Below are 12,381 nucleotides of genomic sequence, written 5' to 3'. Positions count from 1 at the left end.
TTAAAAAATTTATGGAAAATTTATTTGAAATTAAATACAGTAAATGATGCAAAATGCAAAAGAATTAAGTAATTACTCTGGCTTTTTAAGAAGTTTATCAATAAATATTAATTACAATAAATAATATAAAACTTGCCAAATGCCAAAAAGCTTACCTTTTATATAAAGATATAATTTTCCTTCTTATATGGCTATGCGTGATATATTTACTGCCTTTTTTAAATAATTTTCTCATTAAATTTATTTAATTTATATCAAATTTTTAAAAACTAACTTTGAAATTTACTAGCAATTAAATATATAACATTTTATGTAAAAATTGTAACAGAAAAGTCAATGAAATGAAATAGAAAAGTCTTATTAATTACATTAAATAATCTGTATGATTTATATTTTTTACAAATTAACTTGTTTGCCATTTACTATGAAGACAGCATCATGTATGTGTCCCAGTGTACAATTGATAACTTGTATTTGCATCATTGTAAAATTCAAAAAGAAAAATTCCTTGCTCATAGTAATGTTTGTTTTTCATCATTTGTTAAATATTTTGAAGCAGTTTGGGATGGTCTTTGTTTTGTGTAGCCAAAATATCGTACTTTTGTTTTTCAGATTTTGTGTGTTCTTTCTAGTGTACAGAATTGATATTATTAGGGGCGTTCAAAAATGATTGGCACCTCCCCATAACTCCAGAAAAGTAACTGTTTGAACTAGTTGAACAGCTGTTGGCACTAGTTGCCAACAGATGACACTGCTGCATTGCAAAGGAAGAAAGGTACTGAGTCATTTGTGCTGGTGTGCAGGTGAGTTTGTGGATAAGGCAAAAAAAAAAAAAAACATGGAAGCAGTTAATCATGGGCAGTGATGGACAGTGGGAACTGGAGGAAGGAATGGCTGCTTCAGACATTCATGAGGTTAGCAGTTGTGTGTGTGGGAACAGTGCAACAAGTTGCAGAACTATGTTTTGCTGGATATCTGACTTTAAAATCAGCAAGGGCTGTGCTGAAAAAGGCAAAAGCATTGGATGGATGGCAAGTGTCTGGTTTCTGTGCAACATCCATCACATCTGACTTGATGATGGAGGACAGGAATCACATTTTGATGAACTGGAGGATGCAGCAGGTCTGTCACTCAGAACTCTGCATACCATCATCCATCAGGACTTGAAGATGAAATAGATCTGCACACAATGGGTTCCCCATTCTCAAACCACTCAGCAGAAGCAGCAGCATGTGGAGATATGCCAACAACTTATACTGAATCTGTACAGCACATATCCAGTGAAGTTCTTTGAGCATCTGGTCACAGGCTCTGGCTTGAGACACTTGAAAAGAAATGCCAATCCATGGAGTGGAAGCACACTGAGAACACTTGACTAAGAAGCCACAGCCAGGAATGTTTGTCAAGAAGCAGATGATGACTGTATTTTGGGATCAGGAGGTGATCCTGCTGTTGGCTTGGCTGCCCTCTGGTGAGAGCATCAATAGTGACTAGTAATGCAAGACACTGCAGCAACTCTGTTGATGCATTTAGCAACACCACCTCAGGACATGGGGATGCAACATGATTCTCTTAAACAACAATCAGCAGCTACCTATCAGTTGCCACACTGTTGCCATCCTGCAGGCTCTAAGATACACCATGCTGCAGCATCCACCATATTCATTGGGCTGCAATTTTAAAAAATCATAGACCTATAAAGTTCATCTGTTCATCTGTCTGTCTTTCCTTAATCTAAACAATGATGTTAGATAAATGAAATTCAGGACCAGGTATGGAAAACTTAGGGGCAGGAGGCACCAATTAACTATATATGAATTTTGATGCAAACTGGAAGTTACATTATTTCAATTCAAAAATTTTTGACTGGGCCAAAATCATACATAGAACAGTGCATAGATCACATATCAGATATCTGGAGTTAATGGAGATCTACAGGGCAGCCCAAAAGTCAAAAGTCATCAACTATAAAGAGGATAGCGCAATCCTGAACCTGTGGAAAATGTGTAAGTTCAGCAGAAGCACATTCCATGTAGGTTGCTACGTACAAACATTCCACCAATCAGTGAATCAATTGCTATCTTCCAATCATCGATGACTATGTAAAGTTTATAATATGTTCCAAACACGTGCGATTTCAAATTTTAGAACACAAGCGTGAGGATATTTTAAAACAGACGAAAATGTTTGCTTCTCAAAGTGAGTAGTTCTTTTCTATTGCTGGTTCTTTGGTTTGTAAAGTAGTGGATCTCAGATTTACATCACTTCATCAGGAACTAACTAAATACCTAACACACATCACCATTAATCCATTATGCCAAAATTTCTTACTCGGTGCATCACCTATATAAAACCTAAAAACAACAATACCACAGACTCCACACAATACAGACTAATTATATGTCTTCCAACATGCTACAAATTATTGATATCCTGTATTGCAAAGAAAATATACATGCTGAAGAACACAACATTCTTATGGAACAACAAAACAGTTGTCATAGAGATAACATGGGATGCAAAGGACAGTTACTCATAGATTCAATCATTCTACAGCAAGCATGCAAATAACACAGCAACATGCAAAATAAATCTATATATGCCGCATGGCATATATAGATTACAGAAAAGCTTTCGACAGTGTTCCACACAGTTGGCTGCTACATATTCTACACATGTACAAAATACATCCATCACTCATTTCATTCTTCCAAAACACTATGCAGCACTGGAGAACAACACTACATCTCAGGGTTAGTAACAGTTCCATACAAACAAACCAAATATTCATTAGGCAAGGAATTTTTCAAGGAGATTCTTTGAGTCATCTCTGGTTCTGCTTAGCCCTGAACCCATTATCCAACATGTTAAACAACATGCAATATGGTTACAATATCAGACATGAAAAAACAACACAGTTTACACTGTCTCATCTCATGTACATGGATGACATAAAACTTTATGCATCCACACAAAAACAACTTCATCAACTCCTACAAATCACACATTCATACACCAAGGACATACAAATGGAATTTGGCCTAGACAAATGAAAAGCAATTTCATTTGCTTTTCAAGACAATAAAGAAGATAGTGGATAGAGGATAACATTTCCAGTATTGGAAAACAACATGCACAAAATGTACTACGACAGAGCCATAATCACAGATAAAACAATTTACCACAACAGACCAGACATCACACTCATTGACAAACAAATGGATCACATACATTATAGACATATCCATTCCAAACATACACAATGTACAAAACACATGCAGAGAAAGGAGTTCTGAAGAAAGAAGATATTGCACTTGGAAATGGAGACGTTATCTAATCCATGGAAGAGGGCAAGTTCTACAAGTATTTAGGATTCCAACAGGCCAAACTAACAGAACATACACAAATAAAGCAAAGATTAATTAAAGAATACCAAAGTAGGTTAAACACTATTCTTGGAACACAGTTAATGCAATAAACACATATGTTGTCCCAGTACTCACATATTCTTTTGGAGTTATACATTGGACTCGCACAGATCTCGAGCACTCTGAAGGAAAACAAGAACAACACTTACTAAGCATAAACAACATCATCTTAAATCCACCATGGAAAGATTAACCCTTTCACGTAAAGATGGCAGATGTGGCCTGATCAACATAGTTAACCTTCACTACAAACAAATACAGTCACTGCGAGAGTTTTTCTACAAAAAACAAGAAACATCACAGTTACACAAAGCAGTAACTCTAGCAGACTCAAATAACACACCATTAAATTTACATTCACAACATATGGACACGACACAACATATAAAAAGCATACATGCCATTAAGCAATCATGGGCTGGAAAGGTACTCCATGGCAGACATCCTTATGACCTGGCCCAGGATTTTGTTGACAAACTGTCAAGCAGTTGGTTAGCTCGGATGCCTCTTTGGGGAGATGGAAGGCTTCGTGATTTCCATACGAGATCAGGTCATAAATACTAAAAACTATAAATAAACAACAACTAACCCGTTATATATAAAGACCAACAACTGCCGAATTATCGGGCTAGCAAATGGCTATAGTAATATTAATAATTTAAGTTAATTTGGTACTAGAGTTAGGCGTTAGGTGCCATCTCTTGCTAAATTTAATAATTAGAATTTTAATTAAATAATTTAAATAAATTTAGGCTTAACTGGAAGAAAAGAATCGGCCCGAAGCGGGATTCGAACCCGCAACTTCTGCTATCTTATCTAATTATAAATTTAGCAAGAGATGGTGCCTAACGCCTAACTCTAGTACCAAATTAACTTAAATTATTAATATTACTATAGCCATTTGCTAGCCCGATAATTCGGCAGTTGTTGGTCTTTATATATAACGGGTTAGTTGTTGTTTATTTATATGTATACGCCTTGCCGGGGTTTGCGATGGCCGGTTGAGTGCCTTTGGGAGGACGTGGGCAATTAAATGTGTTCCCAGCCGGCATTGTAATAGCCGTCGATGGTCGTACGGTAATCTTATATCAACTGGAAGGGGAGGATCGGATCGAAGGTCCGGGTAGCGTAACTGGTAACGTGTCTGCACGGATAGCAAAAGTTGCGGGTTCGAATCCCGCTTCGGGCCGATTCTTTTCTTCCAGTTAAGCCTAAATTTATTTAAATTATTTAATTAAAATTCTAATTATTAAATTTAGCAAGAGATGGCGCCTAATGCCTAACTCTAGTACCAAATTAACTTAAATTATTAATATTACTATAGCCATTTGCTAGCCCGATAATTCGGCAGTTGTTGGTCTTTATACTAAAAACTACAGAAAACACATACTCAAAGATATGAAGATACAACACTCACAAATGACATGCAGAAAATGTCACGTCATGCCAGAAACTATACAACACATCACTTCTGGTTGCAAGCTGTTGGCACAGACAGATTATTTACATAGACCAGGGCTTCCCAAACTGTGTGTCACGATGCCCCAGGGCATTGTGGTGCTATCCTAGGGGAGTCACAAGACAATATCCACAGGTTGCCTGCACGCAATGTAATGAGTGAGTGCGCGGCGCATGTGTCTCATCACCCCGCTCTTCCATTTTCTTGTTCTTTCGTTCAGTCTTATCTTTTCATCGATTTATAAGTGTTGATTTTCAAGTGTGTTGTATTTAATTTATGCATCATAAAATGGATAACTTTATTCAAATAAATAGAAAATGTGCTGAAGACTCAGGAAAGAGTACAAAGAAGAGTAGCCATTTCAAAACTTCGGCCTCAATTTGAGAAGTTATGCTCAGAAAAGCAAACTCATCCTTCTCATGAATTGTACTGTTATGTTTTCTAATAAATAATAATTATTAAGATTCTACATTCTTTGGAGTTTTCTTTGAATAATAAAGTAATTTTAATGTCTGCTAGAGCTACACGTAACTATCTTCTTTTAGAAGGGCATCGCAAAAAAATTACAGCCCGTAAAGGAAGTCACAGTATAAAAAAGATTGGAAACCCCTGACATAGACAATAATCAAGTAGCAAATATAATACACCAAGAGCTTGCAAAGAAACACAAATTATTAGACATCCACAAACCATACTACAAATACATCCCACAGACAGTATTGGAAAACAACACGCACAAAATGTACTACGACAGAGCCATAATCACAGATAAAACAATTTACCACAACAGACCAGACATCACACTCATTGACAAACAATAAAATCACATTATAGACATATCCATTCCAAACATTCACAATGTACAAAACACATGCACTGAAAAAATCAGCAAGTACATGGAACTTGCCCAGGAAGTAAGGCATCTATGGAGAATGGATAGGGTGCTTTATTGTACCTGTTGTTTTCTCCTCTACAGGTGTCATATCACACACACTACACAAAAGCCTGGGAACATTACAATTGAATAGAAATACATACATCACACTACAGAAGGCCACAATATTGAATACATGCCATATTGTTAGGAAATTCCTGAATACTGACACTGACACACTTATTTAATTTTAGTTTCGTTTTGGTTGCTATGCCTTGACTCTGGCCCTGCATACTACACACCACCGGTGTCAACCAAGTATAACCCGCTACACCCAACATAATAATAATAATAATATATATGACATATGGCTTTTTTGTTTACAATAAAAGAGTGAGCAATTGTAAATACCAATTCCTCTTCCTGCAGATGATCTAGCACTTTAATTTGGTCTTTAAGGGATGTCAGTTCCTTTTGGTTTTTTTGATATTTTATTGCTAGTCTATGTAGATGGCATTGCTAATTTGTAAGTGTAAAAGAAATACTAACTAAAATCTGCTTCTAAAAACAATTCTTGCATTCACAATACATAATGATATAAAATACATTTACTATTCATATAAATGTGTGTGTTAAAATAACTTGGAAAAACTATGAAATAGTACACACTAGTGCAGTCTAACAGTTGACATCATAAATTTCATTAGTTGATGATTAAGATAAAAGCACTAGAAGTCATTTAATTACATTTTTACCTATTTTTCGTTATTTTTATTTTTCTGTGAATAAGAAATTTTAGTTTCACAAATAACAATTTATTGTAAAATGTGAAGTGCACAAGTAAATACATCACTACCTTGTTCATTTCTGTATATATTATACAGAAATAAACATGATAAGGAATGAATGAATGATACATGAATGCTATATATTAATTATTAATAAATTTTTAATGACCAGCTAAACAAATTTTTAGCAAAAATTCATTCTATAGCATTTTAAATTTACATTATCACAATAGAATAACATAGTAATAAGAAATTAAAACTTATACAACCTAATTTAGTTTTATTAATTATATGGAGAATAAATCAAACTGAAAAATAATTTTGCAGAACAAAGTAGAAGAGATGATTTAGAAGCTTTAGGTCATATGTTTATGTACTTTTTGAGAGGAAGTTTACCTTGGCAAGGTCTTAAAGCTGAAACATTAAAAGAAAGATACCAAAAAATTGGAGATACCAAACGTGCTACTCCCATTGAAGTCTTATGTGAGGGATATCCTGGTACATATATTTTTATTTATTTTGATATTAGTAAATATTAATTTTAATTTACATTTAAATAAATTAGATAGGAAAAAATTTATACATTTATATTTTAGCATTGTTAAATATAAAATATTAAAAATTGGAATTAATAGCTGAGCTATATTCAGTTGTTTTAGAAAATTTGTATATGCAATGTATTATCCATAATATCAGTATATTAAAAGCTGAATATGAAATTGTAATAAATATAAAAATTCTGAGAAAATGCTGAATTTATTTCAGTTCAGATCTAAATTATCTAATCAATGAAATTATCGAAATATAATTTCATTGATTACCCTCTTTCTTTTTAGGTAATTTCATTGATGAAAATTAATTCATTTTAAGCCAGCAACATTAAAGACTAAATACTTATATAAAACATTTTAATTACCAAAAATCTGATTTAGTAATTTTAGAATGATCCTCACTTGAATTTGCATTTTCTTCTAATTTTCTTTTTATAACAGTAACATAGTAATATGATAAAGGCTAAATTTTCTCATTAATGATATATTGGAAACAGTATTATTTTTTTAATTTTTTATTGTATTAAAACAAGTTTTATATTTGTTCTATATGTCTAGGAAGTGTTGAGTGTGTCAAATTTTCAATGGATTGTTTGATTGATTGATACACATTATAAAGTACTGAACTCATTATATAAACTTCTTAACATTAGTTAATATAATTGAACTTTTAATTTCAATTTTGAAACAATAATTTGTTTCACAGATGACAGAAATCATTAATTTATATATTTATTTATCACATTATTTTTTTTTTTGTAAGGTTACAACAAAATATGTTGGAAGATATTTGATTTGATTTAATTCAGGTTTTTTAAAATTTTGTTTAATGAATATATTGTATGTTGCTGTAACATCAAATTTTAAATTAGTATTTATTTAACTAAAAATTATTGGAAAAGTTAAATTAACTATTAATTTGATCAATAGATATTTTTTAAATAGTTTGAATTCCTGCAATCTTGTTTCAAAAATGTATTTATTACATTAGCATGTTGTTTACATCAATTTAAACATTTTCCGAAATTTTTAGAGCTAACTGACAATTACAAAAATTTATCACAGATTTTCAATTTTTGATTGTTTCAAAAGTATAAACACAGGTGCATAAAAAAATGATTTGTGATATTTCATTATTTTGTAGGTCTACCATTTGATTTAATTAATTCAAATACTCTGTCAGGCATACATTTTATTTTAAATTTATCTTGGTATACTAGTACATTTATCAATTAACAGGACTTATTATATTGAACAGGTGAACTAAGTAAAAAATATTATTTCTGATCTGTAAGACTAAATATCTGCATCCATAATTTTCCAATATAATTAGTCTTACAGATCAGAAATAATATTTTTTATTTAGTTCACCTGTTCAATATAATAAGTCCTGTTAATTGATAAATGTACTAGTATACAAAGATAAATTTAAGTTATGATAAAGGACACAAAGGCATAATAATTGAATACATTTTATTAGTTTAAGTTGTTCTTGTTTAATATTTTTCCAACAATTTATGATAGCTAATTTCATGTATTTACAGTATTGTATTGTCTGTTTTGGCTATAAACAAGATGACTCATAATGTCCTAAACATTCTCTGTCGGGTTCATATCAGGGCTCCATGATGGTCAATCTATTATATTAATTTTTTCTCAGCAAACCAATTTTTCGTTGACTTTGATGCATGAATGGCAGCATTATCCTGTTGGAATTGACAGTTTTTTCACCCAATAAATGATCCAAAAATTATTAAATTTTGATACAACAGTTTTTGATCATGCCAGTAGTGACTATAGCTGTCAGGTCCATCCAAATTCCATTTTTTTTATCTGAAAAGACTATTTGTTTCCACTCCTCTTTCCATGTCATCTTGTCTTTGGCCCACTTTAATCTAGCTGTTTTGTGCAATTGTGTTAATTTTGATTTGGCAACCATTTTTGTAAATTCAGCATTTTTATGATTATGCATACATCTTGTACATTGGCAATGGTGATGCTGATTCTCTGACAGACAACTCGTTGACTGTCAGTAGCCAAAAAACCTTTCTTTTATTTCTACATGTAATGAGTTTAGGCCTTCCACATAGTTTAGGCTTATTTCTGCCATAATTTTTATTTTGAGTTTATTTCTCACAGCTTAAATAGATCGATTTACAGCTGCTGAAATTTGTCTTAGAGATTGTCCCACTCCTTTTAATTGGTAAATTTTACGTATTTTTGACTCTGTGTTTTTCCACGAGGCGTTGTTTTAAATTGCAAAAAACTGTTTAAAATTGGCACCACATTTGTAATAATGAATGATACTACCCTCTAGTAACAACTAATTAAACCAATAATTGATAAAAAAAATTATCATACTAATTTTATGCACCTGTGTTTATACGTTTGAAACAATTAAAAATTGAAAATCTGTGATAATTTTTTTTTGTAATTGTCAGATATCTCTAAAAATTTTGGAAAACATTTAGATTGATGTTGTAAACAACATACTAATATAATAAATACATTACTATTGTTAATGTTTTTGTTATTGAAAAAAGTTGGGTGTGTTTATAATTTTGAAATGGACTGTAGTTGAGCATTACAGACAGCTTTCTAAAATAATATATAGGGTGTCCCAATAGCAGTGCAAGATTTAATTTTGGAATAAAACTCATCATTTATTGAACAACTATGGATATTTTTATTTCAGTATAAAATAACATTACAACCCATTTCAGTGCTATGTCATTTTTACATGTGGAGAACAGTGTTTTCCAAGTGTTCTGGGGGAGACACGCACTATTTACACACAATGTTGACCCTTGCTGTTTTTATTAAAATGGAGCTTTTCAGTCTGCTCTTGTAAATTATAACAGTTTTTTTAGAGAATAATAATAATGTACTTTTCTCTAATATAATTATGTAATTTGTACTGTATATTTTATGAGTTTGATTGAAAGACAACTTTATAATCATTTTCTTGTTGACACTACATAAAATAGTGATGAAAACTATCTAGTTTCTGATTTTCTTTACTTTCCTACTATTCTTTATTCTATGTGATTTATGTGGACTCTAGTCAAGAATCACAAGCTCCCACAAAACAGATAGTTTTATATAAAAATGTAGATGTAATCAAATATATACTTTTTATTATAGAAAAGTCTAGTGAAGCATTTATATTTATATTGTTTTAAACCTATGCAGTTTGTCCTGTTCTGAGACAGTCTAGAACAGTGTTTCCCAAACTATTCAGACTACTTTTAGTGCATGTTTTTCTTATATACAGTATATATTTATTTATTTCAAAATTAAATTTTTGTCCCCCTTGTCTTTCAACACCCTACTGCCCCTTGGCTTCCAGTGTCCCTTTTGTCTTATATTGTCCTCAACGATGCAGTATTATTCACTTTGGGATTCACTGGTCTAGAATTATGACAAATGTTAATTACCAGCACACAATTTTTTTAGGGAAGTCATGTTTTATAATAAGTACACTCAAACCTGTTTTTGTGTGATTTTTTGTGTGCGGTATATGAATTTCAATCAAATTGGTATACTGCACAAAACACATTGCACATATAAAAAATCGCACAAAAAAAGACCGCACAAAAACAGGTTTGAGTGTATTATTATTTTTTCACTTTATGTAATTATTTGCTTAAAAAATTTTATTGTAATTTAACTTTTGAAAAAATTTGTTTTTACTTTCCTTTTTCCTACATATTCTTATATTTATTGAATGAATAAAAACTACCGTTTTTAAGATTATCAAGAACAATTCAATAATTGAAATATTTTCAGTCTAAATTTAGTACATCTTCAGCAAATAACTTAATAAAAATGGAGTAGAATGTTTTAAATGACTTACAGTATTGAGTACTAAATTTTTTTTACAAATTTCAATTATGCAATTCAATAAAGATTACTTGAATATAAAATGAAATATTTTTGGATAACTTATAATTTTTAATTAGCATACAATATTATTTAAATAAAATTAATTTAAATAGTTTAAAAGTAACTAAGTTTAAATTTATCTACTCTTTATTGAATTTGGGTTTTATAAGTTGGAGAATGGGAGAAATTCCTATATGACAATAACCAAAAATACTGCATATAAAAATATCACATTTTTATATTTTTATGTATATATTATATATATCTTATGTATTCTATGTAGGCTGTTTTTTTTCAAGCTCTGATGGTCCATAAAAAAAAAGACAAGTCTGCCCTTCTAGCCACTTTTTCTGTTTAGGAAAGAGATGGAAGTCGCTTGGTGCTAAATTGGGGCTATATGCTGGGTGTTTAAAGGTGGTGAAGACTTCCACCTTTCAGACTTCCACTTCTTTCCTGAACTTAAAACGTGGCTAGCAGGGCAGAGTTTTGAGACTAATGATGATTTTCAAAACAACATTGTCAAGGCCATCTCAATTCATTGGCATCAACATTCTATGACAAGGGGATGGAAAAGCTCGTCCACAGATATGAAAAATGCCTCAATCTTCACGGTGATTATGTCGAAAAGTAACCATGTTTGTACCTAACTTTTGGTAATACATTCATTTTGTTATTTACACTTGTCTTTTTTATTTTTATGGATCATTGAGAGTTAAAAAAACAGCCCTTGTACTTTTTAACTTATGTTGTTGTTGTTCAAAAAGATTTCTGCTGACAAACATTTTATGATATTATATTGATGTAAATAGCTTTTTAATATAATATATAAAAATTTGATTGTTTGAGTCTTATTATCCAAATATTTTGAAATTTTGTTTTGATTATTTTAATTACACACAATTGATTATTGTTAAAAATATTTAATGATTTTTAACAATAATCAATATAATGTCTGAATAGTATAAAATCTTAACAAGTTGCAAATTTGTACTAATTACAATTTTTTTTTTCCTAGATGAAATGGCAACTTATCTTCATTATGTTAGAAAACTAGATTTCTTTGAAACTCCTGATTATGACTATTTAAGGAAGATTTTTCAAGATCTCTATGAGAAAAAGGGTTTTATTGATGATGGAGAATTTGACTGGACAGGAAAACAACTGGTAACTATATATATATATAATCTTTACAAAAGCAATCATTATAAAAAATTAACTTTATCTCAGCTAATAAATATTGGAATTTATATCTTTTATTATGATTTTTGTCATATTTTACTGTCTATAATAGTGTAGCCATACGTGACATTTTAATTTAAATTTGCTTGAAAACTAATATAAAGTTAATTGTCGATTTTATATTTTAATTTTAAAACTAAGGAACTAACATACATAT

The 12,381-nt window shown here is 31.0% G+C and overlaps 1 protein-coding gene across 1 annotated transcript in view; it reads left to right on the top strand.

Moving 5' to 3' along the window:
• The window catches only part of LOC136973224 (casein kinase I-like), a 49,681-nt gene that overhangs the window by 28,339 nt on the left and 8,961 nt on the right, over positions 1-12,381 (top strand). The window contains exons 6-7 of the mRNA XM_067267928.1: positions 6,877-7,047; positions 12,001-12,149. Of these exons, the coding sequence (XP_067124029.1) occupies positions 6,877-7,047; positions 12,001-12,149 (320 nt within the window). The remainder of the gene's footprint in view (positions 1-6,876; positions 7,048-12,000; positions 12,150-12,381) is intronic.

This window comes from Centruroides vittatus, unplaced genomic scaffold, assembly GCF_030686945.1.
Source record: "Centruroides vittatus isolate TY-2023 unplaced genomic scaffold, ASM3068694v2 contig_3118, whole genome shotgun sequence".
Lineage (NCBI taxonomy): Eukaryota > Metazoa > Arthropoda > Arachnida > Scorpiones > Buthidae > Centruroides > Centruroides vittatus.
The sequence above is the reverse complement of the archived record's forward strand: the minus strand, read 5'-3'. Positions and strand labels throughout refer to the sequence as shown.